Raw genomic sequence first — 25,853 nt, 5'->3', positions numbered from 1 at the left:
GGTGAGGCACATGGGCTACGAAGATCTTACTACACAACATACACTAAGTATTGCTTTCTTAGCTACAGTATACATATCTCCCTGTCATATTACACCATTTATGCAGCAGCAAACAATACATTATTGAACAAGAAGGTGGCACGGCAGTCTTTCATGAGCAAATTTTGTCGTCAAAGTCTGGCATTCTCTGGATTTATGGTGCAAAACAACTGGGAACTTGGAAAAAACAAGGTCGAATCATGATGACGTCATTGATTTTCAGCTCGTCGCTCTAGAAAAAGGCAGGATTTACAATTCCGAGTTGGATGACCATTCAAAATGTATTTTGCCAGTCAGAGCTTGTTTATTCCCGACTTCCCAGTTGTATTGAACTCACCGAAGTCAAGTTTTCGCAGTTCCGAGTTAAGTTGTTTTGAGCTTGGCACAAATCATGCTTCATTGACAGCATGGCCAATGTTGAATGTTTATAATTTTAGACCTGGAATAGAGCCCCTTAATCCCATATTTGGGACCACACAGCCACTCCACTGAATAGCATGCTAGTGATTGCTTCGCAATGCTTGCAATTAGCCACTGTCAGTGATTCCTTCCAAACCACTCATTGTTGAATTTGCGATTTCCAACTTGTTGTGTAATGTTTAGGTCCAATGGCCAATGAGCACCAATATGTTTTATCTAGAATTTCGCTTCATTATTTCTCTTCATATGACAAGGATTAAAAAGTATTTGCCAGTAGATTGTCAACTTGATTCATGATGATGACTGCGAGCTACTGTACATATAATGTGATTTGGCGTCATTTTATCTGTGCCCAATGACCTTGAGCCTTTTTGGATGGGAACCTCTAATGTAACTCTATGGCAGCACCCAAGGGGCTAGAATTTTCTAGCTCTACCCTTGGACTTGGCGATGACGTAATGTCCGCATGAGTGACAGATCACTGAGCCAATCACGGCGCAACGCTCCATTTTTTTCTGCTAGCTTGCCCCACCACCACAGAAAGCACTGAGCTAGGCTGAAACACCTGCATTTTGGAGCTGCCTTACTCAAGAAAGCTAAAAAGAGACCATGTTTGTATGCAGCTTTATTAACTCAATGATATATATATATATATATATTTTTTTTTTTACAATGTTTGTAAACTGATATGTGACACGTATTAATGCCAAAATGACATACAAAACAGGCTCTGCCTCACCTGCCCTGAATGACGGGTTGTCACTGTATTGGAGGCATGTCTTGTTGGGGGTGTGGCTTTCAATATGTTATTTTTGGCACCCTGTGAATGGAAGTGTTGTACCAGTTTAAGTGATATACTTACATACGGGCATGTGGCAATAAAGACTTTTATTGTAATGTCCTTAACCCAAAACTGAGTGAGTGACCTTGTCAAGAGATATGTACCTTTTGGTGTCATGGTTAAAAACACTATATGAAGTGTTATTGCATAACACCATTGGTGTTAACTATATACCCTTTCTAGTGTTAAAAATACTATATGAGGTTGTTGTGTCTTTACTATCATTAAATTGAAGACTTATAGTTTTATCAAAGATTCTCTGTAATTAGTTATTACGCGATTAGACTGATTAATCATGTAACTGTAATTAACTAGGAAGTCGGGGCACCAAGGAAAATATTCAGATTACAAAGTTATCATTTCCTAAAATAACTTTTCAGATATTTTCATATCTGATCAATAGTCTTCTGATTAATTAATTATTTACTTTACCTCACGTTAGTCTCATTCCAAACGTCATAAATGGTTGGTTATATGCATGAACCCAGTCTTCACTATGAGTCATCCATACATCAATTGTCTAAAAATAATTTATTTATTACTAACTAAGTAATTCACAGAAATGCATAAACAAACCACCAAGGTAAATATGGTTACAAGACATTATAGGAGAATGTGCCCTAGTGTACTCTGCCTCTTATACTGTGTGGCCATGTGGCTTGCTATACCCAAAGAGGGCAACATCATGACAAGGTGTTATTCATAAAACTGAAAGTGTTAGTTCCGTAACTGACTAAGTGTAACAGCGTCCGCACTAAGCACAGTGTTAATTTAACACTCAAAAGTGTGGACCCATATGGACACTGGAGAATTTGCTCTGTGTTGTCTTGCCAACTCCTATAGTGGGGCAAAAAAGTATTTAGTCAGCCACCAATTGTGCAAGTTCTCCCACTTAAAAAGATGAGAGAGGCCTGTAATTTTCATCATAGGTACACTTCAACTATGGCATACAAAATGAAAAAAAAAAAAATCCTGAAAATCACATTGTAGGATTTTTAATGAATTTATTTGCAAATTATGGTGGAAAATAAGTATTTGGTCACCTACAAACAAGCAAGATTTCTGGCTCTCACAGACCTGTAACTTCTTCTTTAAGAGGCTCCTCTGTCCTCCACTCATTACCTGTATTAATTGCACCTGTTTGAACTTGTCATCAGTTTAAAAGACACCTTTCCACAACCTCAAACAGTCACACTCCAAACTCCACTTTGGCCAAGACCAAAGAGCTGTCAAAGGACACCAGAAACAAAATTGTAGACCTGCACCAGGCTGGGAAGACTGAATCTGCAATAGGTAAGCAGCTTGGTTTGAAGAAATCAACTGTGGGAGCAATTATTAGGAAATGGAAGACATACAAGACCACTGATAATCTCCCTCGATCTGGGGCTCCACGCAAGATCTCACCCCGTGGGGTCAAAATGATCACAAGAACGGTAAGCAAAAATCCCAGAACCACACGGGGGGACCTAGTGAATGACCTGCAGAGAGCTGGGACCAAAGTAACAAAGCCTACCATCAGTAACACACTACGCCGCCAGGGACTCAAATCCTGCAGTGCCAGACTTGTCCCCCTGCTTAAGCCAGTACATGTCCAGGCCTGTCTGAAGTTTGCTAGAGAGCATTTGGATGATCCAGAAGAAGATTGGGAGAATGTCATATGGTCAGATGAAACCAAAATATAACTTTTTGGTAAAAACTCAACTCGGCGTGTTTGGAGGACAAAGAATGCTGAGTTGCATCCAAAGAACACCATACCTACTGTGAAGCATGGGGATGGAAACATCATACTTTGAGGCTGTTTTTCTGCAAAGGGACTAGGACGACTGATCCGTGTAAAGGAAAGAATGAATGGGGCCATGTATCGTGAGCTTTTGAGTGAAAACCTCCTTCCATCAGCAAGGGCATTGAAGATGAAACGTGGCTGGGTCTTTCAGCATGACAATGATCCCAAACACACCGCCCGGGCAACGAAGGAGTGGCTTCGTAAGAAGAATTTCAAGGTCCTGGAGTGGCCTAGCCAGTCTCCAGATCTCAACCCCATGGAAAATCTTTGGAGGGAGTTGAAAGTCTGTGTTGCCCAGCAACAGCCCCAAAACATCACTGCTCTAGAGGAGATCTGCATGGAGGAATGGGCCAAAATACCAGCAACAGTGTGTGAAAACCTTGTGAAAACTTACAGAAAACGTTTGACCTCTGTCATTGCAAACAAAGGGTATATAACAAAGTATTGAGAAAAACTTTTGTTGTTGACCAAATACTTATTTTCCACCATAATTTGCAAATAAATTCATTAAAAATCCTACAATGTGATTTTATGGATTTTTTTTCTTCTCATTTTGTCTGTCATAGTTGAAGTGTACCTATGATGAAAATTACAGGCCTCTCATCTTTTTAAGTGGGAGAACTTGCACAATTGGTGGCTGACTAAATACTTTTTTGCCCCACTGTAAATATGATGATGACCAGTGATGGTATGGCCTTGTGTCATTTGAGAACTTCTGCCTACATCAGTTTTACATTTCTCCTCAGGAACCCTCAGCTGTTCCAGAGGTAGCTCACTTGATTCAACTTGTCAATAATAACACCTATAGAATTTTGACAATATAATATGTCTAACCGGGAAAAAATGACCCTACATGGTTCTTCATATGGTTCCTTGTAGAACCTTTGCGATTGATCAATGTTCTTTAAATAATCATTATTCATAAAGGTTCTATAAGAAACCATTAAAACTGGTTGTATACAGCACCAAAAAGGGTTGTAACTATAGCGGAACTCCTTTTGGTGCTATATACAGTAGAACCTTTTTTAATGGTTATCTTTAGAAGCTTAGGAAAGGGTTACTAAATAAAGATAAAGATATTGACGGAGCGGAGCACAGCAGAGTAAGCGGACATTATAATAAAGAATTAATTTCAACATATTTCACTGGTAGATTACAAGGGCTGGAAATGGATAAGAAGTGGAATACTGTTAAAACAGAAAGATTTGTTCCAAAGACAGCACCATCAGGCTTACAGGCATACAGCTGGCTGGTTGTTTGCTGTACCGGCAGGACAGAACAGCAGTGTCTGGTAAGACAAGGGGCGGCAGACTGTTTTTTTTGTAAATAACAGCTGGTGCACGATATCTAAGGAAGTCTTGAGGTTTTGCTCATCTTAGGAAGAGTATCTCATGATAAGCTGTAGACCACACGATCTACCTAGAGAGTTTTCATCTGTATTTTTCGTAGCTGTCTACATACCACCACAGACTGATGCTGGCACTAACACCACACTGAATGAGCTGTATTCTACCATAAGCAAACAGGAAAACACTCACCCAGAGGCGGCGCTCCTAGTAGCCAGGGACTTTAATGCAGGGAAACTTAAATCCGTCTTGGCAAATTTCTATCAGCACATTAAATGTGAAACCCGGGGGGAAGAAACTCTGGACCACCTTTACTCCACACACAGAGACGCATAGAAAGCTGTCCCTCGCCCTCCATTAGGCAAATCTGACCATCATTTTATCCTCCTGATTCCTTCTAGGCAGAGTTGCAAAGAAAAAGCCATATCTCAGACTGGCCAATAAAAAGAAAAGATTAAGATGGGCAAAAAACACAGACACTGGACCGAGGAACTCTGCCTAGAAGGCCAGCATCCCGGAGTCGCCTCTTCACTGTTGACATTGAGACAGCTGTTTTGAGGGTACAATTTAGTGAAGCTGCCAGTTGAAGACTTGTGAGATGTCTGTTTCTCAAACTACACACTCTAATGTACTTGTGCTCTTGCTCAGTTATGCACCGGGGCCTCCCACTCTTTCTATTCTGGTTAGAGCCAGTTTGCGCTGTTCAGTGAAGGGAGTAGTGCATAGCGTTGTACGAGATCTTCAGAGTCTTTCCAATTTCTCACATGGAATAGCCTTAATTTCTCAGAACAAGAATAGACTGACGAGATTCAGAAGAAAGGTCTTTGTTTCTGGAAATTTTGAGCCTGTAATCAAACCCACAAATGCTGATGCTCCAGATACTCAACTAGTTTAAAGAAGGCCCGTTTTCAGTTTTCAGCTGTGCTAACATAATTGCAAAAGGGTTTTCTAAGGATCATTTAGACTTTTATAATTATAAACTTGGATTAGCTAACACAACATGCCATTGGAACACAAGAGTGATGGTTGCTGATAATGGGCCTCTGTACGCCTATGTAGATATTCCATACAAAATCAGCCGTTTCCAGCTACAATAGTCATTTACAACATTAACAACGTCTACACTGTATTTCTTATACATTTTTTGTTATTTTAATGGACCAAAAATGTGCTTTTCTTATATATATACATACAGTGGGGCAAAAAAGTATTTAGTCAGCCACCAATTGTGCAAGTTCTCCCACTTAAAAAGATGAGAGAGGCCTGTAATTTTCATCACAGGTACACTTCAACTATGGCATACAAAATGAGAAAAAAAATCCAGAAAATCACATTGTAGGATTTTTAATGAATTTATTTGCAAATTATGGTGGAAAATAAGTATTTGGTCACCTACAAACAAGCAAGATTTCTGGCTCTCACAGACCTGTAATTTCTTCTTTAAGAGGTTCCTCTGTCCTCCACTCATTACCTGTATTAATGGCACCTGTTTGAACTTGTTATCAGTATAGAAGACACCTGTCCACATCCTCAAACAGTCACACTCCAAACTCCACTATGGCCAAGACCAAAGAGCTGTCAAAGGACACCAGAAACAAAATTGTAGACCTGCACCAGGCTGGGAAGACTGAATCTGCAATAGGTAAGCAGCTTGGTTTGAAGCAATCAACTGTGGGAGCAATTATTAGGAAATGGAAGACATACAGAGCTGCAAAAAAAGATTTAGTCAGCCACTAATTGTGCAAGTTCTCCCACTTAAAAAGATGAGAGAGGCCTGTAATTTACATCATAGGTACACTTCAACTATGACAGACAAAATGAGAAAAAAAATCCAGAAAATCACATTGTAGGATTTTTAATGAATTTATTTGCAAATTATGGTGGAAGATAAGTATTTGGTCAATAACAAAAGTTTTTCTCAATACTTTGTTATATACCCTTTGTTGGCAATGACAGAGGTCAAACGTTTTCTGTAAGTTTTCACAAGGTTTTCACACACTGTTGCTGGTATTTTGGCCCATTCCTCCATGCAGATCTCCTCTAGAGCAATGATGTTTTGGGGCTGTTGCTGGGCAACACGGACTTTCAACTCCCTCCAAAGATTTTCTATGGGGTTGAGATCTGGAGACTGGCTAGGCCACTCCAGGACCTTGAAATGCTTCTTACGAAGCCACCCCTTCGTTGCCCAGGCGGTGTGTTTGGGATCATTGTCATGCTGAAAGACCAAGCCACATTTCATCTTCAATGCCCTTGCTGATGGAAGGAGGTTTTTATTCAAAATCTCACGATACATGGCCCCATTCATTATTTCCTTTACACGGATCAGTCGTCCTGGTCCCTTTGCAGAAAAACAGCCCCAAAGAATGATGTTTCCACCCCCAAGCTTCACAGTATGTATGGTGTTCTTTGGATGCAACTCAGCATTCTTTGTCCTCCAAACACGACGAGTTGAGTTTTTACCAAAAAAGTTATATTTTGGTTTCATCTGACCATATGACATTCTCCCAATCTTCTTCTGGATCATCCAAATGCTCTCTAGCAAACTTCAGACGGGCCTGGACATGTACTGGCTTAAGCAGGGGACAAGTCTGGCACTGCAGGATTTGAGTCCCTGGCGGCGTAGTGTGTTACTGATGGTAGGCTTTGTTACTTTGGTCCCAGCTCTCTGCAGGTCATTCACGAGGTCCCCCCGTGTGGTTCTGGGATTTTTGCTCACCGTTCTTATGATCATTTTGACCCCACGGGGTGAGATCTTGCGTGGAGCCCCAGATCGAGGTAGATTATCAGTGGGCTTGTATGTCTTCCATTTCCTAATAATTGCTCCCACAGTTGATTTCTTCAAACCAAGCTGCTTACCTATTGCAGATTCAGTCTTCCCAGCCTGGTGCAGGTCTACAATTTTGTTTCTGGTGTCTTTTGACAGCTCTTTGGTCTTGGCCATAGTGGAGTTTGGGGTGTGACTGTTTGAGGTTGTGGACAGGTGTCTTTTATACTGATAAGAAGTTCAAACAGGTGCCATTAATACAGGTAACGAGTGGAGGACAGAGGAGCCTCTTAAAGAAGAAGTTACAGGTCTGTGAGAGCCAGAAATCTTGCTTGTTTGTAGGTGACCAAATACTTATTTTCCACCATAATTTGCAAATAAATTCATAAAAAATCCTACAATGTGATTTTCTGGATTTTTTTCCACATTTTGTCTGTCATAGTTGAAGTGTACCTATGATGAAAATTACAGGCCTCTCTCATCTTTTTAAGTGGGAGAACTTGCACAATTGGTGGCTGACTAAATACTTTTTTGCCCCACTGTATATATATATATATGTTTTAACCTGCATTGTTGGTTAGGGGCTCGTAAGTAAGCATTTGTGACTTATCAAATTGTATTTTATTTGATTTGATTCACCTGGTCAGTCAATGGCTGCATTTCAAACACTTAACCGACACACCCTCTCTTCTCTCAGCCCTCAAATTCAGTGAGCACTTCTGATGACGTATCATGACGTTTATATATATGTATATGCAGTGCCAGTAAAAAGTTTGGAAACACCTACTCATTCAAGGGTTTTTCTTAATTTTTACTTTTTTCTACATTGGAGAATGATAGTGAAGACATCAACACTATTATTCTACAATGAAGAAAAACCCTTGAATGAGTAGGTGTGTCCAAACCTTTGACTGGTACTGTATACTGAGTGTGATCTTCACGGATTTATACTGTTTTCAACTGTACCGGGCAGATGGCAGGCAGTGTGTATGTGGGCGAGCGGTTTGCTGATGTTAATGTTGTGAACAGAGTGCCCCATGGTGAGATTATAGTATGGCAGTCATAAACTACATACAACAACCACAAATCAATTTTATTGATGGCAATTGGAATGCATAGAGATACCATGACGAGATCCTGAGGCCTATTGTCTTGAGGCCATTCATCCGCGGCATCACCTCATATTTCAGCATTTTAATGCACAGCCCCATGTCACTAGGATCTGTACACAATTCCTGGAAGCTGAAAATGTCCCAGTTCTTCCATGACCTGCATACTCACCATACATGTCACCACCCATTGAGCATGTTTGGAATGCTCTAGATCAACGTGTACGACAGAGTTTTGCAGTTCACGCCAATATCCAGCAACTTTGCAGATGCATATCTGTATTCCCAGTCATGTGAAATCCATAGATTATTGCCTAATGAATTCATTTCAGTTGATTGATTTCCTTATATGTAACTCAGTAAAATTGTAGAAATTGTTGCATGTTGCATTTATATTTTTGTTCAGTGTCATTTTATAGTTAATTTATAGTTATAGTTTTGTTATATCTCTTTATCTCCCTTCCTCCCTCTCTTCCCATTTCCCACCCTCCCTTCAAATCTTTCCCTCTCTCTTCCAGGAGAACGACCAAGGTCATGTTTGATTGGCCCAACATAACAGTGCCCAGCTCTTCAGAGCAGGGTCTGAAACCAGGAGACGGGGATCTGCAGAGGTCTACATGTGTCCTGGGCTTCTTCCCTGTCATCTATTATAGCTCCCTCCTCTGTGTGGGAGTACCAGGTACATGCACGCATACAGTACACACACACATGCAGTCTCCAAAATGAACACTCCAACATTCCTGAGCAACAAGACAAAACAACAGTCACATTAATGGATTGTGTTCAGTTCAAGTAAACTGTGTTGTCATTGTTAGTGTTGTTGTGGGGCTACAACATTTGCAGATGTGCCGATCACAGTGATGTGCTATTGATCCAACATAGGCAGGGATGGTTGTAGGGAGGGAGGGGAAGCAGGAGACTAGAGGGCTCATCTGAGATCAGCCACCTGCATTCCCTCACTCTGAATCCTCCAGCTGACCTTTTGGCACTAATTACTCCCAGTGGGGATTGAGTGGTCTGTGGGTGGGAGCGGAGGGCTGAAGACAGATGTGCACCAATTGTTTTTAGTGGGAATATCGTGCTATTGACAAGTCGCCGAAAAGAAACCCAGACAATGATAGCTGATTACATATAAATACAGCTGAAATCTATGCAGCTACTGTATGTCACACTACTGGAAAAACACACACATACACATACACAGACACAGACACATATACACAGACACTGCAGCCAGGCTATAAAAAAAGGGACTCTTGGAAATACTATCTGCTTCCTGAAAACAAATATCTCCCTCCTCCATAGAATATCTTCCGGTAATACCTCATGAGCCAAGTAGACTATATGTATAAATGTATGTGGACACCCCTTGAAATGAGTAGATTCAGCTATTTCAGCCACACCCATTGCTGACAGGTGTATAATATCGAGCACACGGCCATGCAATCTCCATAGACAAACATTGGCAGTAAAATGGCCTTACTGAAGAGCTCAGTGACTTTCAACGTGGCACCGTCATAGGATGCCACCTTTCCAACAAATCTGTTTGTCAAATTTCTGACCTGCTAGAGCTGCCCCGGTCAACTGCAAGTGCTGTTATTTTTAAGTGGAAATGTCTAGGAGCAGCACTGGCTCAGCCGCGAAGTGACAGACCACATAAGCTCACAGAACTGGACCGTCGAGTGTTGAAGCGCATTGTGCGTAAAAATCGTTTGTCCTTGGTTGCAACAGTCACTACCGAGTTCCAAACTGCCTCTCTGGAAGCAACGTCAGCACAATAACTGTTTGTAGGAAGCTCCATGAAATGGGTTTCCATGGTCCTGGAGTGGTGTAAAGCTTGCCGCCATTGGACAGGGGCTGTTTTTCATGTTTCTGTGTAGGCCTCTTAGTTTCAGTCAAGGGAAATCTTAATGCTTCAGCATACAATAAGACGATTCTGTGCTTCCAACTTTGTGGCAACAGTTTGGAGGCCCTTTCCTGTTTCAGCATGACAATGTGGTCCACGCAGGAATGGTTTGTCGAAATCAGTGTGGAAGAACTTCACTGGCCTGCACAGAGCCCTGACCTCAACCCCATCGAACACCTTCGGGATTCATTTTATTAATGCCCATGATTTTGGAAGGAGATGTTTGATAAGCACATGTGTCCACATACTTTTGGTCATGTAGTGTATAATGGACTTCAAATGGTGTTTAAATAAATGTTCTCTATCGCTCTCTTACTCACTCTCCCTCCCCACTCTCCCTCTTCCCCCTCTCCTTCTCCACCCTGCCCTCTCTCTATCCCCCACCCTCTCTCTGCCTCCCCTCTCTCCCTCCTCCCTCTCTCTGCCTCCCCACTCCCTCCCTGCCTCTCTCCACTCCCTCCCCCTTCAATCTATCAGTAAACATACTGACTGCAGTGGCTCTATCCCGGCTGGCAGCCCGTACTAAGAAGGCTATGCATGTGTACCTGCTGGCTCTGACAGGCTCTGACATCCTCTCCCAGCTCTTCATTATCTTCGTGGGCTTTCTGCTAGAAACAGCTGTGTTCCACCGTGAAGTAGGTACAGTAGTCCAGTGGTTAAGGAGGTGGACGTATAGCTAAAGGATTGCCAGCTCAAAACCCTGACAGTGCACTGAAAAAAAGTGGGCACAATTAGGTGGAGAAATGAGCAAAGGACAACATTTTATTGTTTGTTGTAATGAATGGACGATAAAGGTGTAGTGATCTGTTTTGGGAGAAAGTTTGAATTCTAATCGACCTGCCTACATGTTGTTTAAAGTACAGGAGATCAACGTTATCGTTTTGCTGTTATTGTGAATTTCTTTTCTCTTTGTCCAGACTTCTCACATAAAATGACATTTTTGTGTTTAATTGTATTCTAGGTCCCCACCCTCCTCCTGCGCTCGGTTAGCATGGCAGAGTTTGCTGCCAACCACGCCTCTATCTGGGCCACCGTACCCCTAACTGTGGACCGCTACGTGGCACTGTGCCATCCGCTCCTCCACCGCCAGATCAGCTACCCGGCACGAGCGTGGCGGATTATCACTGTCGTCTTTTCCCTGGCGCTGTTGTCAGGCATACCATTCTTCTGGTGGTCTGACATGTGGCGCGTTGCCCGCCCGCCCACCTCCCTGGACTCTGCCCTCATATGGACACACGTTATGATAATCTACTTCCTGCCGTGTAGCATCTTCCTGGTTCTGAACTTGCTGATCATTCACCGGCTGCAGGTGCGGCAGAGACAGGTCCCGTGCAAGGAGGAGCGTGGTGGTAGCGGGGCCCGGTTGGCTCCGCAGCGGTGCCTGGGTAAGAGCACCGCCATGCTGCTCGCCATTACCTCCGCGTTCGCCATCCTTTGGGCCCCCAGGACTATAGTGGTCATCTATCATCTATACGTGTCCTCGGTCCACAAGGACTGGCGGGTCCACCTTGCCTATGACCTATCTAACATGCTGGCCATGCTCAACACTGCAGTCAACTTCTTCCTCTACTGTTTCGTCAGTAAGCCATTCAGAGCATCCGTGAGGGATGTTCTGTTGCTCAGGGGGGGGTCCGTGGTACCACCGAAGGATAATCCACAACCAGCAGGCCCAAGACAAAGCCTCTACGTCCTTGCTGTCTAGCGGGACAAACGCTCACACCGAGACTACCAACCGCATCCCCCTAACACCCTGCAGGGCTAACGAGACCATGTGACCCTGACCTTGATCCTTAATCCTGAGATGAGACCCCTCTAATTGAGACAAACCCCCTCGTCCACCCCATCTCTCCATCCCCTCTATTATGCCATTCCTCCAGCCCATGAACAATATGACTTCGACCTTAACTATGGGACCTCCCTAATTGAGACAAACCCTGTACCCTCTTCCCTCCTTCTCCTATTCCATGCCTCTATCCGTCCCCTCCATCCCCCCATTCCACTGTCCCCCCAACACCCCATCACAGACCAAGTGACCTTGAAGTTTAGACACCCCCTTAATTGAGACCAAACCCTCCACTCACCCCATCCCCTCATCCCACGAACCATGTGACCTTCACCCTGAGACCCCAGATCAACTCCCTTTACCCATCCTCTTATTGCCCCATCTCTCTATCCCTCCATCCCACCATCCATCCCCCTATCCCACAATTGCCCTAAGCACTTATGACCTCTGAACCACAGAGAACCACAGAGTGCATTCCAGCCATGTTCCGTGGACAGCTGCCAATCACCCTTTGAGGTGAACATTCTCAAAGGGCCTTTTCCTGAACTGTTGTTGGGCTCAAAACAAGCAGAATGTTTTCTGATTCAACATGTTATTTATTATGTCTAGTGGGAATCAGAGAGAAGAGACGCTGTGAAAAGAGATGATGCTTTCATCATGTGCATGCTACTTAAAGTGAATGGCTCATCTATCTACTTACACATTGAGCATAGCCTCACCATTTCCTCTCAGTTGTCTACAGGGGGACAGTTTAGTTCTGTGTGAATCACTTTACAATAGAAGGAAATGCAAAATTCTCTTCCTTTACAGAACATAAGTTAAGTAATAGTAAGAGTGTATTTTCATATAGTGCATTATTCTTTACTATGGAGAGAACAGTCCACATGCCTATTTGCCCAAATGACAGTGTGACAGGCTTGCTGAGCAGCACAACTGAACCAATCAAGCAAACAAATAACATTAAGTACTTCATTTCAACAGTGAGAGCAAGGAGCAAACCACAGCTGTGGTTATTTTTCATGAAAACGCAAGTGGGTGGAGGTTTAAATGAATGCTTGCTGTAAGTGCCTAAAAGCCGCAGCAGGGGAAGAAGACCCTGTTCTACAAACACACTCCCCCTGTGGGCTTCAGCTCAGCTAGCTAAACAAATCTCACATCAGACTGACGGACGGCACACAGAAAGTACATTTTCCATCTGCTCCTGTGCAAGCCCCTAGAAACATCAATAAGGCGATAAGGACAAATTCAAATGACAATTTTTAATATGAGATATTTCATCAATAAGGCATGAGAACCTGTGTTTCATTGTAAATAGCACAGGGCTAAGGTGTCCTCTTGAAACATCCACACTTACTGACAGATTTGCATTATCATGTGTAAATGGGATCAACAAGCACTTTGTGACATCAGTATTTGTTTGGAGCTGAGTGTTCTCTTCTCTATACATGCATCTAATTAATGACTGATTCAACAGTTGGCAAGTGCAATCTGTTGGTGTATTACTTTTTAATGCAATTCATTAATTTAGCCCCAAGAGTTGATGAACAATGTTTAGACTTTGATCTTGAAATAACCATTTAATCACGCACCTCTGGCTAATCGATTAGTCCTCAGTGAAAGGCTTTTAAATAAGGACATACTTTTCTGTCCTCCTCATAGCCATTGTATAACTGGTTTGAGAAGACATGTCAACTACATAAGATAGTTCATTTGTTTGCACTAATAGGAACAGGCAGTAAGAGAGAAGGACACATTTTTGTTGATTACATCTCCTGTGTTCCTCTGTAGCTCAGTTGGTAGAGCATAGTGCTTGTAATGTCAGAGTAGTGGGTTCAATTTCTGCAACCACCCATACGTGAAATGTATGCACTTGTAAGTTGTTTTGGATAAAAACGACTGCTAAATGGCATTTATTTTGTCTCAGTGGAATTGAGGGTAAGCTAATTGCCTACTTTATATGCTTTTTTTGTGACATCCAATTGCGACCGTGTCTCATTGCTGCAACTCCCCAACGGGCTTGGGAGAGGCAAGGTCAAGTCAAGAAAAATATGACCCACCAAACCGCACTCCTTAAAACCTGCCCGCTTAATCCAAAAGCAAACTGCACCAATGTCAGAGGAAATGCCATTCAACTGACAAGTGAGGTCAGCCTGCAGTTGCCCAGCCCACCACAAGGAGTTGCTAGAGTGCAAAGAGCCAAGTAAAGCCCCCCTGGCCAAGCCCTATTATAACCCAGATGACACTGGGCCAATTGTGTGCCGCCGTATGGGACTCTCTGTCACAGCAGGTTATGACCCAGCCTGGGATTTAACCCAGGTCTATAGGGACACTTCAAGCAATGTGATGCAGTGCCTTAGACAGCTGCGCCACTCAGGAGTGTATAAAATAAATTTTAAACACAGGAGGTTGGTGGCACCTCAGTTGGGGAAGACGGGCTTGTGGTAATGGCTGTGGCGGAATAGGTGAAATGGTATCAAATGCATCAAACAAATGGTTTCCATGTGTTTGATGCCATTCCATTCGCTCTGTTGCGGACATTATTATGAGCACTCCTCCCTTCAGCACCCTTCACAAATTTTAAATAATGAACATGTGAAAGCACACTAAAATGACTACCTGTCATGACGAGTGTTATAACCTTAAGTCTTTCAGATGGCAGCCTAAATGCTCATTGTTTTATTTATTTAATCAGGTAAGCTAGTTGAGAACAAGTTCTCATTTGCAACTGCGACCTGGCCAAAACAAAGCAGTTCGACACATACAACAACACAGAGTTACACATGGAATAAACAAACATACAATCAATAATACAGTAGAAAAATATATATACAGCATGTGCAAATGAGGTAGGATAAGAGAGGTAAGGCAATAAGTAGGCCATGGTGGCAAAGTAATTACAATATAGCAATTAAACACTGGAATGGTAGAATATGCAGAAGATGTATGTGCAAATAGAGATACTGGGGTGCAAAGGAGCAAGATTAATAAATAAATACAGTATGGGGATGAGTTAGATTGGATGGGCTAATTTACAGATGAGCTATGTACAGGTGGAGAGATCTGTGAGCTGCTCTGACAGCTGGTGCTTAAAGCTAGTGAGGGAGGTAAGAGTCTCCAGCTTTAGTGATTTTTGCAGTTCGTTCCAGTCATTGGCAGCAGAGAACTGGAAGGAGAGGCGGCCAAAGGAAGAATTGGCTTCGGGAGTGACCAGTGAGATATACCTGCTGGAGCACATGCTACGGGTGGGTGTTGCTATGGTGACCAGTGAGCTGAGATAATGCAGGGCTTTACCTAGCAGAGACTTGTAGATGATCTGGAGCCAGTGAGTTTGGCGACGAGTATGAAGCGAGGGCCAGCCAACGAGAGCGTACAGGTCGCAGTGGTGGTTAGTATATGGGGCTTTGGTGACAAAACGGATGGCACTGTGATAGACTGCATCCAATTTGTTGAGTAGAGTGTTGGTGGCTGTTTTGTAAATGACATCGCCGAAGTCGAGGATCGGTAGGATGGTCAGTTTTACGAGGGTATGTTTGGCAGCATGAGTGAAGGATGCTTTGTATCGAAATAGGAAGCCGATTCTAGATTTAATTTTGGATTGGAGATGTTTAATGTGAGTCTGGAAGGAGAGTTTACAGTCTAACCAGAACCTGGGTATTTGTAGTTGTCCACATATTCTAAGTGTGTGACCAGTTGGATGAGTAATCAACATACTATTATGTTTGATTTATTATCATACATGTTATAATCATCATATTACCATACCAGTGCTCATGTATTATCATACATGAGCACAAGACCAACCAAACAAATACCAATCTCTGTGAATCTCTTTGAGCAGTACAGTCATATAATGTGATTGTACAGTGGTTGTTTAATACGCTATAGTATAGGGTTAAGCAAGTCAGTCATACAATGTGGTTCTACAGTATTAATTTTTTTAAAGTCCCAAGAGGGTGTGGTATATGGCTAATATACCCTGGCTAAGAAGGGCTGTTCTTATGCACGACACAACGCGGTGTGCCTGGATACAGCCCTTAGCCATATACCTCAAACTACGAGGTACCTTATTGCTATTATAAACTGGTTAGAAATGTAATTACAACAGTAAAAATAAAAGTTGTCTCATACCCGTGGTTTACGGTCTCATATACCATGGCTTTCAGCCAAACAGCATTCAGGGCTCGAACCACCCAGTTTATAGTACGGTATACTACAGGGCTAAGCACAGTCATATAATGTGATTGTACAGTAGTTGTTTAATACAGTATACTATAGGGTTAAGCAGTACAGTCATATAATGTGATTGTAGTTTTTTGATACGTACAGTATGAAGTTCAATACCAACATTAGAGAAGCATAGAAATTAAGTTATTCTGTTTCATGTCTCCAAGTGCCACCAGCTCATCGTGTACCCCTCCACTGACAAGTCTCTCTCTAATAGACAGTAACGCACTGTCCGTATTATTGGCCAATGTGCAATAGTCGGAAAACAAACTGGACGATCTACGATTAAGACTATCCTACCAACGGTACATTAAAAACTGTAATAGCTTATGTTTCACCAAGACGTGGCTGAAGGACAGCATGGATAAAATAGAGCTGGCTGGCTTCTCAGTGCATCGGCAGGACAGAGCAGCTACGTTTGGTAAACGAGGGGCTGGGGTGTCAATTTGTCAATAATATTGCTCAAGGTATTGCTCACCTGAGGTAGAATACCTCATGATAAGCTGTAGACCACACTATCTACCAAGAGAGTTGTCATCTATACTATTTGTAGTCGTCTATTTACCACCACAAACCAATGCTGGCACTAAGACTGCACTCAACGAGCTGTATAAGGCCATAAGCAAACAAGAAAATGCTCATCCAGAAGCGGTGCTCCTAGTAACCGGGGACTTTAATGCAGGCAAACTTAAATCCGTTTTAACTCATTTCTACCAGCATGTTAAATGTGCAACCAGAGGGAAAAGAATCTAGACCTCCTTTACTCCACACATAGAGATGCATGCAAAGCTTTCCCTCGCCCTCCAAATCTAATTCTAATAATTCTCATACTTCTCATAATTCTATCCTCCTGATGCCTGCTTGCAAGCAAAAACTAAAGCAGAAAGTACCAGTGACTCGCTCAATAAGGAAGTGGTCAGATGATGTGGATGCTGTGCTACAGGACTGTTTTGCTAGCACAGATATGTTCCTGGATTCATCCAATGGCATTGAGGAGTATACCACCTTAGTCACCGGCTTCATCAATAAGTGCATCGACGATGTCATCCCCACAGTGACTGTACGTACATATCCCAACCAGAAGCCATGGATAACAGGCAACATCTTCACTGACATTTTCAATCTCTCCCTGGCCGAGTCTGTAATACCTACATGTTTCAAACAGACCACCATAGTCACTGTGTCCAAGACAGCGAAGGTAACCTGCCTAAATGATTCCCACCCCGTAGCACTCACGTTGGTAGCCATGAAGTGCTTTGAAAGGCTGATCATGGCTCACATCAATCCCATCATTACGGGAACCCTAGACCCACTCCAATTTGCATATCACCCCAACAGATCCACAGATGATGCAATCTCAATCACACTCCACACTGCCCTTAACCACCTGGACAAAATGAACACCTACGTGAGAATGCTGTTCATTGTTCATTGTAGCCAAGCATGACTCCAACACCATCATTAAGTTTGCTGATGACACAACAGTGCCTGATCACCTACAACAATGAAACAGCCTATAGAGGGGAGGTCAGAGACTTGACAGTGTGGAGCCAGGACAACAACCTCTCCCTCAATGCGAGCAAGACAAAGGAGCTGTTCGTGGACTATAGGAAAAGGAAGGCCAAACATGCCCCAGGCAACATCGACAGGGTTGAAGTGGAGCGGGTTGAGAGATTCAAGTTCCTTGGTGTCCACATCACCAATGAACTATCATGGTCCAAACACACCAAGACAGTTGTGAAGAGGGCACGACAATACCTTTTCTGAAAAGATTTGGCATGGGTCCCAAAATCCTCAAAAAGTTAAACAGCTGCACCATCTAGAGCATCCTGACCTGTTGCATCACCGCCTGGTATGCAACTGCTTGGTATCTGACCGTAAGACGCTACATAGGATAGTGTGTACAGCCCAGTACATCAGTGGGGCCAAGCTTCCTGACATCCAGGACCTATATACTAAGTGGTATCAGAGGAAGCCCCCCCCCCTCTTTGTTTTTACAATGCTGCTACTCACTGTTCATCATCTATGCATAGTCACTTTTCTAATTACCTCAACCTACCTGTACCCCTGCACATTGACTTGGTATCTGTACCCCCTGTATATAGCCTCGTCTCTGTTATGTAATTTTCTTGTTACTTTTTGATTTGATTTGATTTTTTTACTTTAGTTTGTTTTGTAAATATTTTTTAACTCTATTTCTTGAACTGCATTGTTGGTTAAGGGCTTGTAAGTAAGAATTTCACGATAATATCTAAACCTGTTGTAATCGGCGCATGTGACAAATAAAATGTCATTTGATTTTGATTTGCTTATAGCTGTCCCCTCTGTGTGCAGCTGTGTGTGTCCATCCATCCATACTGAGTTCTAAGAGTCTCTTTATGTATTCATCCTGTTAGCTCAGAGGGTGCCCGGCCTCAGGCACAGCCACAGATGTTACCTCATGCAGCTGTGTGTTCATGTCGTCCTGCTAGTGACCATAGCATACTGACTTCCGAGAGTCACTCTGTGTGTCCATTCTTCACCCAGCTAAGAGAGGGAGAGTGTGACAGCACTCGGAGGTGTCCACTCTGCTCTGTGTACAGCTGTCCATCTAACAATGCCCCCCATGTCTCCAGTGACCATAGCCTAATAGGTTCTGTTGGTCTCTCTATCCTATGACCAGTTAAGACAGGGGCTTGGCCTCGGGGTACAGACGCAGATTTTACCGAACGTTTTTTTGAAGTCGTTCCCCCTCCGAGCGAGGGGGATGAGAGAGGGTGTAACTGTGGCGACCCCGGGGGGACACACACAGTGGGGACGTCAGCGGTATCACGAGGGATCATGGGAGAAAACAGTTTAGAGTTTAAATGTTAACACGGTGGTGATATATCAGGGCAGGCTCTGATTAGTATCTTAATGGAGGCTCCGACACAGCTTTAGTGATGATGATTACGTCTGTGTCCCAAATGGAACGCACTAGGTAGTGCTCTTTATAGGGAGCAGGGTGCCATTTGGGATACAAGCAATGCTCCTTTATGGAGGAGGGGAGAGAAGAGGAGGAGGGGAGAGGAGAGGAGGAGGAGGGAGGGAGGGAGGGAGGGACATGGAAGAGGAAGGTTTTCCCCTCTTGCCACACGTCCCCAGCTCGTCTGTCTACCTGCTTATCATATGTTGTGTGCCTGCTCAGACACCTGTCTAGGCCAACTGCTATACACTCCACCCCCATCAGTGTGACCTGCTCTGCTCTCTACCAGCTGTTTATATCTCACAATGAGAACCACGGCATAGAAAACATGTTGGTTGTTGATTACAACTCTATAGGAATGATTCATCTCAATGTGCTCCCCATGCTCAGAAAGGGGGAATGTTAGGCGACTTTATTGTTCCCTGGGGTACAACAAGTTCAAACTACACATAAAGTACCTTTAGATGTACGCATATAATCTCATATGGTACAGTTCGCTAACTTTTAGTGTACATGGGCGGATAATCTAGTATATGGTATATTTTCTGTACCCAATCATTTAGATATAAAGGTACAATCATCACACTATCACTTTAAAAGGGGTACGGGGAAGGTACATTTCTGTTTCCCCGGGGTGCAAGCATATTCTGTGTACCTCAAGGGTGCACTAATGATTCTTGACGGTTCTGATCTGTACCTTTGCTTAGCAGAAAAGCTCCAAATTGAGAATGTATTGAAGAAAGGTACATACTGTATGTGCCCAACCATAACGTACAATTATGAACTTTTGCTACTTTAATAGAACTAACGGCTTTGTCACCGTGGTGCTACCCTAAAAAGGTCATTTGTACCATAAGGTTCAGAGCAAATTGGCCAGTGTTACCTAGTGTGGATTTTTCAGTGTAACATTTCTAGTGTTGTTTTAAATGGTTACTCAGTGGTGTAAAATAACCCCAGTTTTGGTGTTAATAACTAGAGTTGAGTGTGAGTGTGATGAAGTATGTTTTACTCCGTGGAGGGTAAAACAGTCCCATTAAAACCACGCCCATCATTATCATATTTCCCAGCATGATCTACTGCAGTTAGATTTTGTTTTAAGGATTGTTTTTAATATCTGTGTTTTTACATGTTTATTTTTTATTTAACCTTTATTTAACCAGGTAGGCAAGTTGAGAACAAGTTCTCATTTACAATTGCGACCTGGCAATGTACTTTCATTGATTGACTAATCTTATGCTACACAAAGATAAATACCATATATTTTTTCATAACTAATCCAATCAGTTAGTTAGATTTATTGTACCTGATACTGACATGGTTGTTCCAGTTTAAATGGTTTAGGTGGTCTCCTTTTTCAATGTTTCTAACCCTGACAGACTTTCTGAATGTAGTACGTGGGTGAATAAAACAATTCCATATGTTGGATGTTCTAACTCTGACTGGAATCCAATGGGAATTAAACATCACTTTGCAAACCAGCATAATGTGATTTGCAGGTCTGATGTGGCCACTAAACCATGACCATGTAAACCTGACCTCTTGGTGTAATGGGTGTTTGTTTGGCATTCATTCACTGGACCCAGATTCGAGTCCTAGTCAGGGCTACCCCCTGAATTTGCTGCATTGGTGTCAGGGATGTAGTGATGGGAAGTTCAGCTCTTTTTACTGACTCTGATCTTTTCAAACTCATTCAGTCAAAGAACAAGTCTTTGAACTTGTTTCAGTAATGCCCAGAGCATGCAAGACCCCCTACCAGTGAACGATGAAGTGAATACTCGAAAGAGTCATGATTCTACAAGCCTCTCGTTCACATGTCATTCACCATAAGGGGCTAATTGGAGCTGTCATTTGTTATGGGACTTATGAAAGTGTGCTTCAAACAATGTACATTTGTGATTGCTACACATACAAAACAAGATTGTTTATTGATATCTTTGTAACAAGGTCTAGTTGTGGCAGCAACCGGATTAGAATGACTCTTGGCGGAATGACACTGCTTGACTGTAGCAAGGGAGATTAGCACAACATCTTTTGCGTACTGACGCAGACCCCCAAATGATTGGTTCTCGAGTTTGAGTGTTGAGCAGAGGCAGCCTGTGTATGTTTTGGTTCTACAAAACTGTGTCCATCGTTGACACTGAATAATCAATTACTAGCATTCATTCTTTCACCATGTGGTCAATCTTCAGTTCAAAACAATTACTTTCTTGTCTAGGTCGGCCTGCAGCCTGATCTATTTTCCCTCGCACACATGATAAACCATTTCTGGTTGGATCACGTGTCCAGAGCAGCTGAGCCGGAGGAGTGCATATTAATCTTGCTGTAGAATTCCTTGAAACGACACACTCTGAAAAACTATTCATCACTCTCGAGTCAGTAAAAAAAGTCATTCAAAAATAACAAATCATTTGTGAACTGCACATCACTAGAGGTGTGTGTACATGTGAGGGACTTGGTATAGAGAAGTGGGTCATTATTGCCACTTAAAAGGAGCAAACGGCTTTGTCACTGTGGTGGTACCCTGAAAAGGCAAAATTGTACATTTTCTAACATATATACCTGTGGAATATATGTAAGAAAGGTACAAACTGGGGTGCAATTATATACCTTTAACGAATGGTATAAAGGATGTAACTTAAAGGGTACTAACACAGTGACAAGCGTTTGTAACCCTTTAAGTACAATTCGGGGGAGAGTGCAAGCTGAAAAATATGCACTTATCTGTCAACCAACATTGCTCTTACTATAAATCTGTAATTTTCCCCTTTTACAATGCAGTGTGTCCAACACACTAACCTGATGGCGCACTCAGATGATCCCTTTGATATTTACTTAAATGCTATGAAAGTGAAGCTAAGAATGATGTTTTCGTGCTGCCTGCCCAACGTGTTTCTTTAAATGAATGTTATGGAGAATTGAAAACCTAAAGAAAATACCTTTCTATCGGCATGTTGCTCTTGTCTTGCATGTTGCCTCACTGTCTCACTGTTGTCAAGTGGCTTCATGATCAATGTTTACTTTGTGGTTTTAGGTTATGAACGCTTTTCCTTCAACAGTTCCAAGATATCTTTGTGCTGTTTTTGCCAAGTGATATGGTCAGTTGGAATTGATAAGACAGCACAAACAGATCTGGGACCAGGCTATCTTTTCCCCACCACAGCACAATAATGTAATGCACAGAATTATCTTGTCCTGTCATCAAGCACTGATACTAGAGTTTTGTATGTAAAGAAAATAAATGTTTAATGGTATTCATTATTTTGTTTACTACTTCTACTGGTGTTGAAAATAACTAAAGGCATCCGCATGCTTGCCATCTGAAACAATCTGGGGAATGGGGGGCTCAGGGAGAGAGTGAGGGTGAAGCTCTAGAAATAACCAAAGCTGAGCTGAGCTGACAGTGCTGAGAGACATGGTGGTGGAGCAGAGAGTGGAGCTGAGGAACACATGCGCCGATTACAACAGGTTTAGACATTATCGTGGTGTACAAAATAGAAATCAATATGGTCCTCAATACAAGAACTGTAGAAGAATTAGAGACCGAGCTGACAACCGCGCAGGCCAAAGTGACAGCCAGTGAGGCAGAGCTGAAGAGAAAGAATGCTGCCATTGAGTCCAGACTGACAGCTAGTGAGGGAGAGTTGGTAGAGCTGAAGAAAGATATATATATATATTTTTAATGTAACTAGGCAAGTCAGTTAAGAACAAATTCTTATTTACAATGACAGCCAACACCAGGCAATCAAAACGGTGGGCCAATTGTGCACTGCCCTATGAGACTCCCAATCACAGCCGGGTGTGATTTAGCCTGGAATCAAACCAGAGTTTCTGTAGTGACGCCTCAAGCACTGAGATGCAGTGACTTAGACCGCAGCGCCACTCAGGAGCCCCAATGCCACCCAAGCAGCACAACTATCAGCCTTGGAGGCCAGAGTGGCAGCCAGTGAAAGGAAGGTGGGGGAAGTGAAGACAGAGAAAGCTGCCCTTTAGTCCAGCCTGAGTGCCAGTGAAAGGAAGGTGGGGGAAGTGAAGACAGAGAATGACGCCCTTTAGTCCAGCCTGAGTGCCAGTGAAGTGAAAGGAAGGTGGGGGAAGGAAGGTGGGGAAGTGAAGACAGAGAATGACGCTGCCCTCCAGCCTGAGTGCCAGTGAAAGGAAGGTGGGGGAAGTGAAGACAGAGAATGACGCCCTTTAGTCCAGCCTGAGTGCCAGTGAAAGGAAGGTGGGGGAAGTGAAGACAGAGAAAGCTGCCCTTTAGTCCAGCCTGAGTGCCAGTGAAAGCCATGTGGCGGAGCTGAAGAAAGAGAATGTCGGCAAAGCAGCAAAATGAAATTGTAGTATAAGGCAATGGTTTTTCACAACATTAGCCCATAGATGAAAAAGCTTAACTGTGAATTACTGTCAGAATTATTGTGTTATTTCAAGCCTGTAGCTAAACTGACTCTGGGTTAGCCCATTACTTTTATTTTGATTTGAACTTTATTTCACCTGGCAGCCCAGTTAAGAATACATTCTTGTTTACAATGATGGCTAGAAGCAAAAGTCCTCGTGTGGCAGGGGGCGAGGATTAAAAGAAAGTGTAAGACAAGATGGACAACACAGACAGAACACACTTGGCGACAGCACAGATGCATAAGCAGACGAGAGACGAGAGAGACACCACCTATGACAACACAACATGGTACAAGTATTAATAAGGCAGGCAAAACAACATGATACAGGCATTACAGTTTTTGACAATTGCTTACACATGATTTATGAAATGAAATCAAATGTATTTATAAAGCCGTGGAAAGAGGAGGAAGGGAAGCGCTACTAAGGTACACAATAGTACATTTTGGTAGATAGAAGGTTCTCTTTGGTGAAAGGGGTAAATTGGTCATCAAAAAGAAAGGAGGACCAAGGCACTCTTCATATAATTGATTAAAATGCTTTTATTAGTATGGCATGTTCAATAGAAACAAAGTTTTTAAAAACCGACGCGTTTCGGGTGCATGGCCTTCGTCAAGGAGAACATCGTCAGTTCTCCCTGACGAAGGAAGATCATGTCAGTGACCAAACCCACTCAAGTGATGCACCCCTCCTAGGGACGCCATGGAAGAGCACCAGTAAGCCAGTGACTCAGCCCCTGTAATAGGGTTTGAGGCAGAGAATCCCAGTGGAGAGAGGGGAGAGCAAGGGCTGTTCGTTGCTCCAGTGCCTTTCAGTTCACCATCACACACCTGGCCAGACTACACTCAATCATAGGACGTACTGAAGAGATGATTCTTCAATAAAGATTTAAAGATCAAGACCAAGTCTGCGTCTCTCACATGGATAGGCAGACCATTCAATAAAAATTGAGCTCTATAGGAGAAAGCCCTGCCTCCAGCTGTTTGCTTAGAAATTCTAGGGACAGTAAGGAGGCCTGTATCTTGTGACCGTAGCGCAGGACCAAATAGGAAAGATAGGTAGGAGCAAGCCCATGTAATACTTTGTAGGTTAGCAGTAAAACCTTGAAATCAGCCCTTAACAGGAAGCCAGTGTAGAGAGGCTAGCACTGGAGAAATATGATACATTTTTTGGGTTCTAGTCAAGATTCTAGCAGTGGTGTTTAGCAATAACTGAAGTGTCTTTAGTGCTTTATCCAGGTAGCTGGAAAATAGAGCATTGCAGTAGTCTAACCTAGAAGTGACAAGAGCATGGATACAATTTTCTGCATTATTTTTGGACAGAAAGTTTCTCATTTTTGCAAAGTTAAGTAGATTGAAAAAAGCTGTCCTTGAAGCAGTCTTGATATGTTTGTCAAAAGAGAGATCAAGGTCCAGAGTAACGCCAAGGTCCTTCACAGTTTTATTTGAGACGACTGTACAACCATCAAGTTTAATTGTCAGATTCAACAGAATATCTCTTTGTTTCTTGGGACCTAGAACTGGCATCTATGTTTTGTCCGAGTTTAAAAGTAGAACATTTGCCGCCATCCACTTCCTTATGTCTGAAACACAGGCTTCCAGCGAGGACAATTTTGGGGCTTCAGCATGTTTCATCGAAATGTACAGCTGTGGGTCGTCCGCATTTCAGTGAAAGTTAACATTATGTTTCCGAATGACATCACGAAGAGGTAAAATATATAGTGAAAACAATGGTGGTCCTAAAACGGAGCCTTGAGGAACACCAAAATGTACAGTTGATTTGTCAGAGGACAAACCATCTACAGAGACAAACTGATATCTTTGACAGATAAGATCTAAACCAGGCCAGAACTTGTCAGTGTAGACCAATTTGGGTTTCCAATCTCTCCAAAAGAATGTGATGATCGATGGTATCAAAGCAGCACTAAGGTCTAGGAGCATGAGGACAGATGCAGAGCCTCGGTCTGACACCATTAAAAGGTAATTTACCACCTTCACAAGTGCAGTCTCAGTGCTACGTTTTGTATACATTGTTTGTCTTCAGGAAGGCAGTGAGTTGCTGCACAACAGCTTTTTCCCCAAATTTTGAGAGGAGTGGGAGATTCAATATAGGCCGATAGTGTTTTAGATTTTCTGGGTCAAGGTTTGGCTTTTTCAAGAGAGGCTTTATTACTGCCACTTTTAGTGAGTTTGGTACACATTCGGTTGATAGAGTGCCGTTTATTATGTTCAACATAGGAGGGCCAAGCACAGGAAGCAGCTCTTTCAGTAGTTTAGTTGGAATAGGGTCCAGTATGCAGCTT

At 42.8% G+C, this 25,853-nt stretch overlaps 1 protein-coding gene across 1 annotated transcript; it reads left to right on the top strand.

Moving 5' to 3' along the window:
* The first annotated feature begins 8,166 nt into the window (after positions 1-8,166).
* Positions 8,167-12,704, top strand: gpr142 (G protein-coupled receptor 142). The gene is given in 5 exon segments (XM_042328385.1): positions 8,167-8,195; positions 8,821-8,981; positions 10,686-10,843; positions 11,170-11,832; positions 11,834-12,704. Coding segments are annotated over 5 exon segments (1,161 nt in total). The 3' UTR covers positions 11,984-12,704.
* Positions 12,705-25,853: the final 13,149 nt, after the last annotated feature.

The sequence above is a fragment of the Oncorhynchus tshawytscha genome, linkage group LG01 (assembly GCF_018296145.1).
Source record: "Oncorhynchus tshawytscha isolate Ot180627B linkage group LG01, Otsh_v2.0, whole genome shotgun sequence".
Classification (NCBI taxonomy): Eukaryota; Metazoa; Chordata; class Actinopteri; order Salmoniformes; family Salmonidae; genus Oncorhynchus; species Oncorhynchus tshawytscha.
Note: the sequence above shows the minus strand (reverse complement) of the source record. Positions and strands in the feature narration are given on the sequence as shown.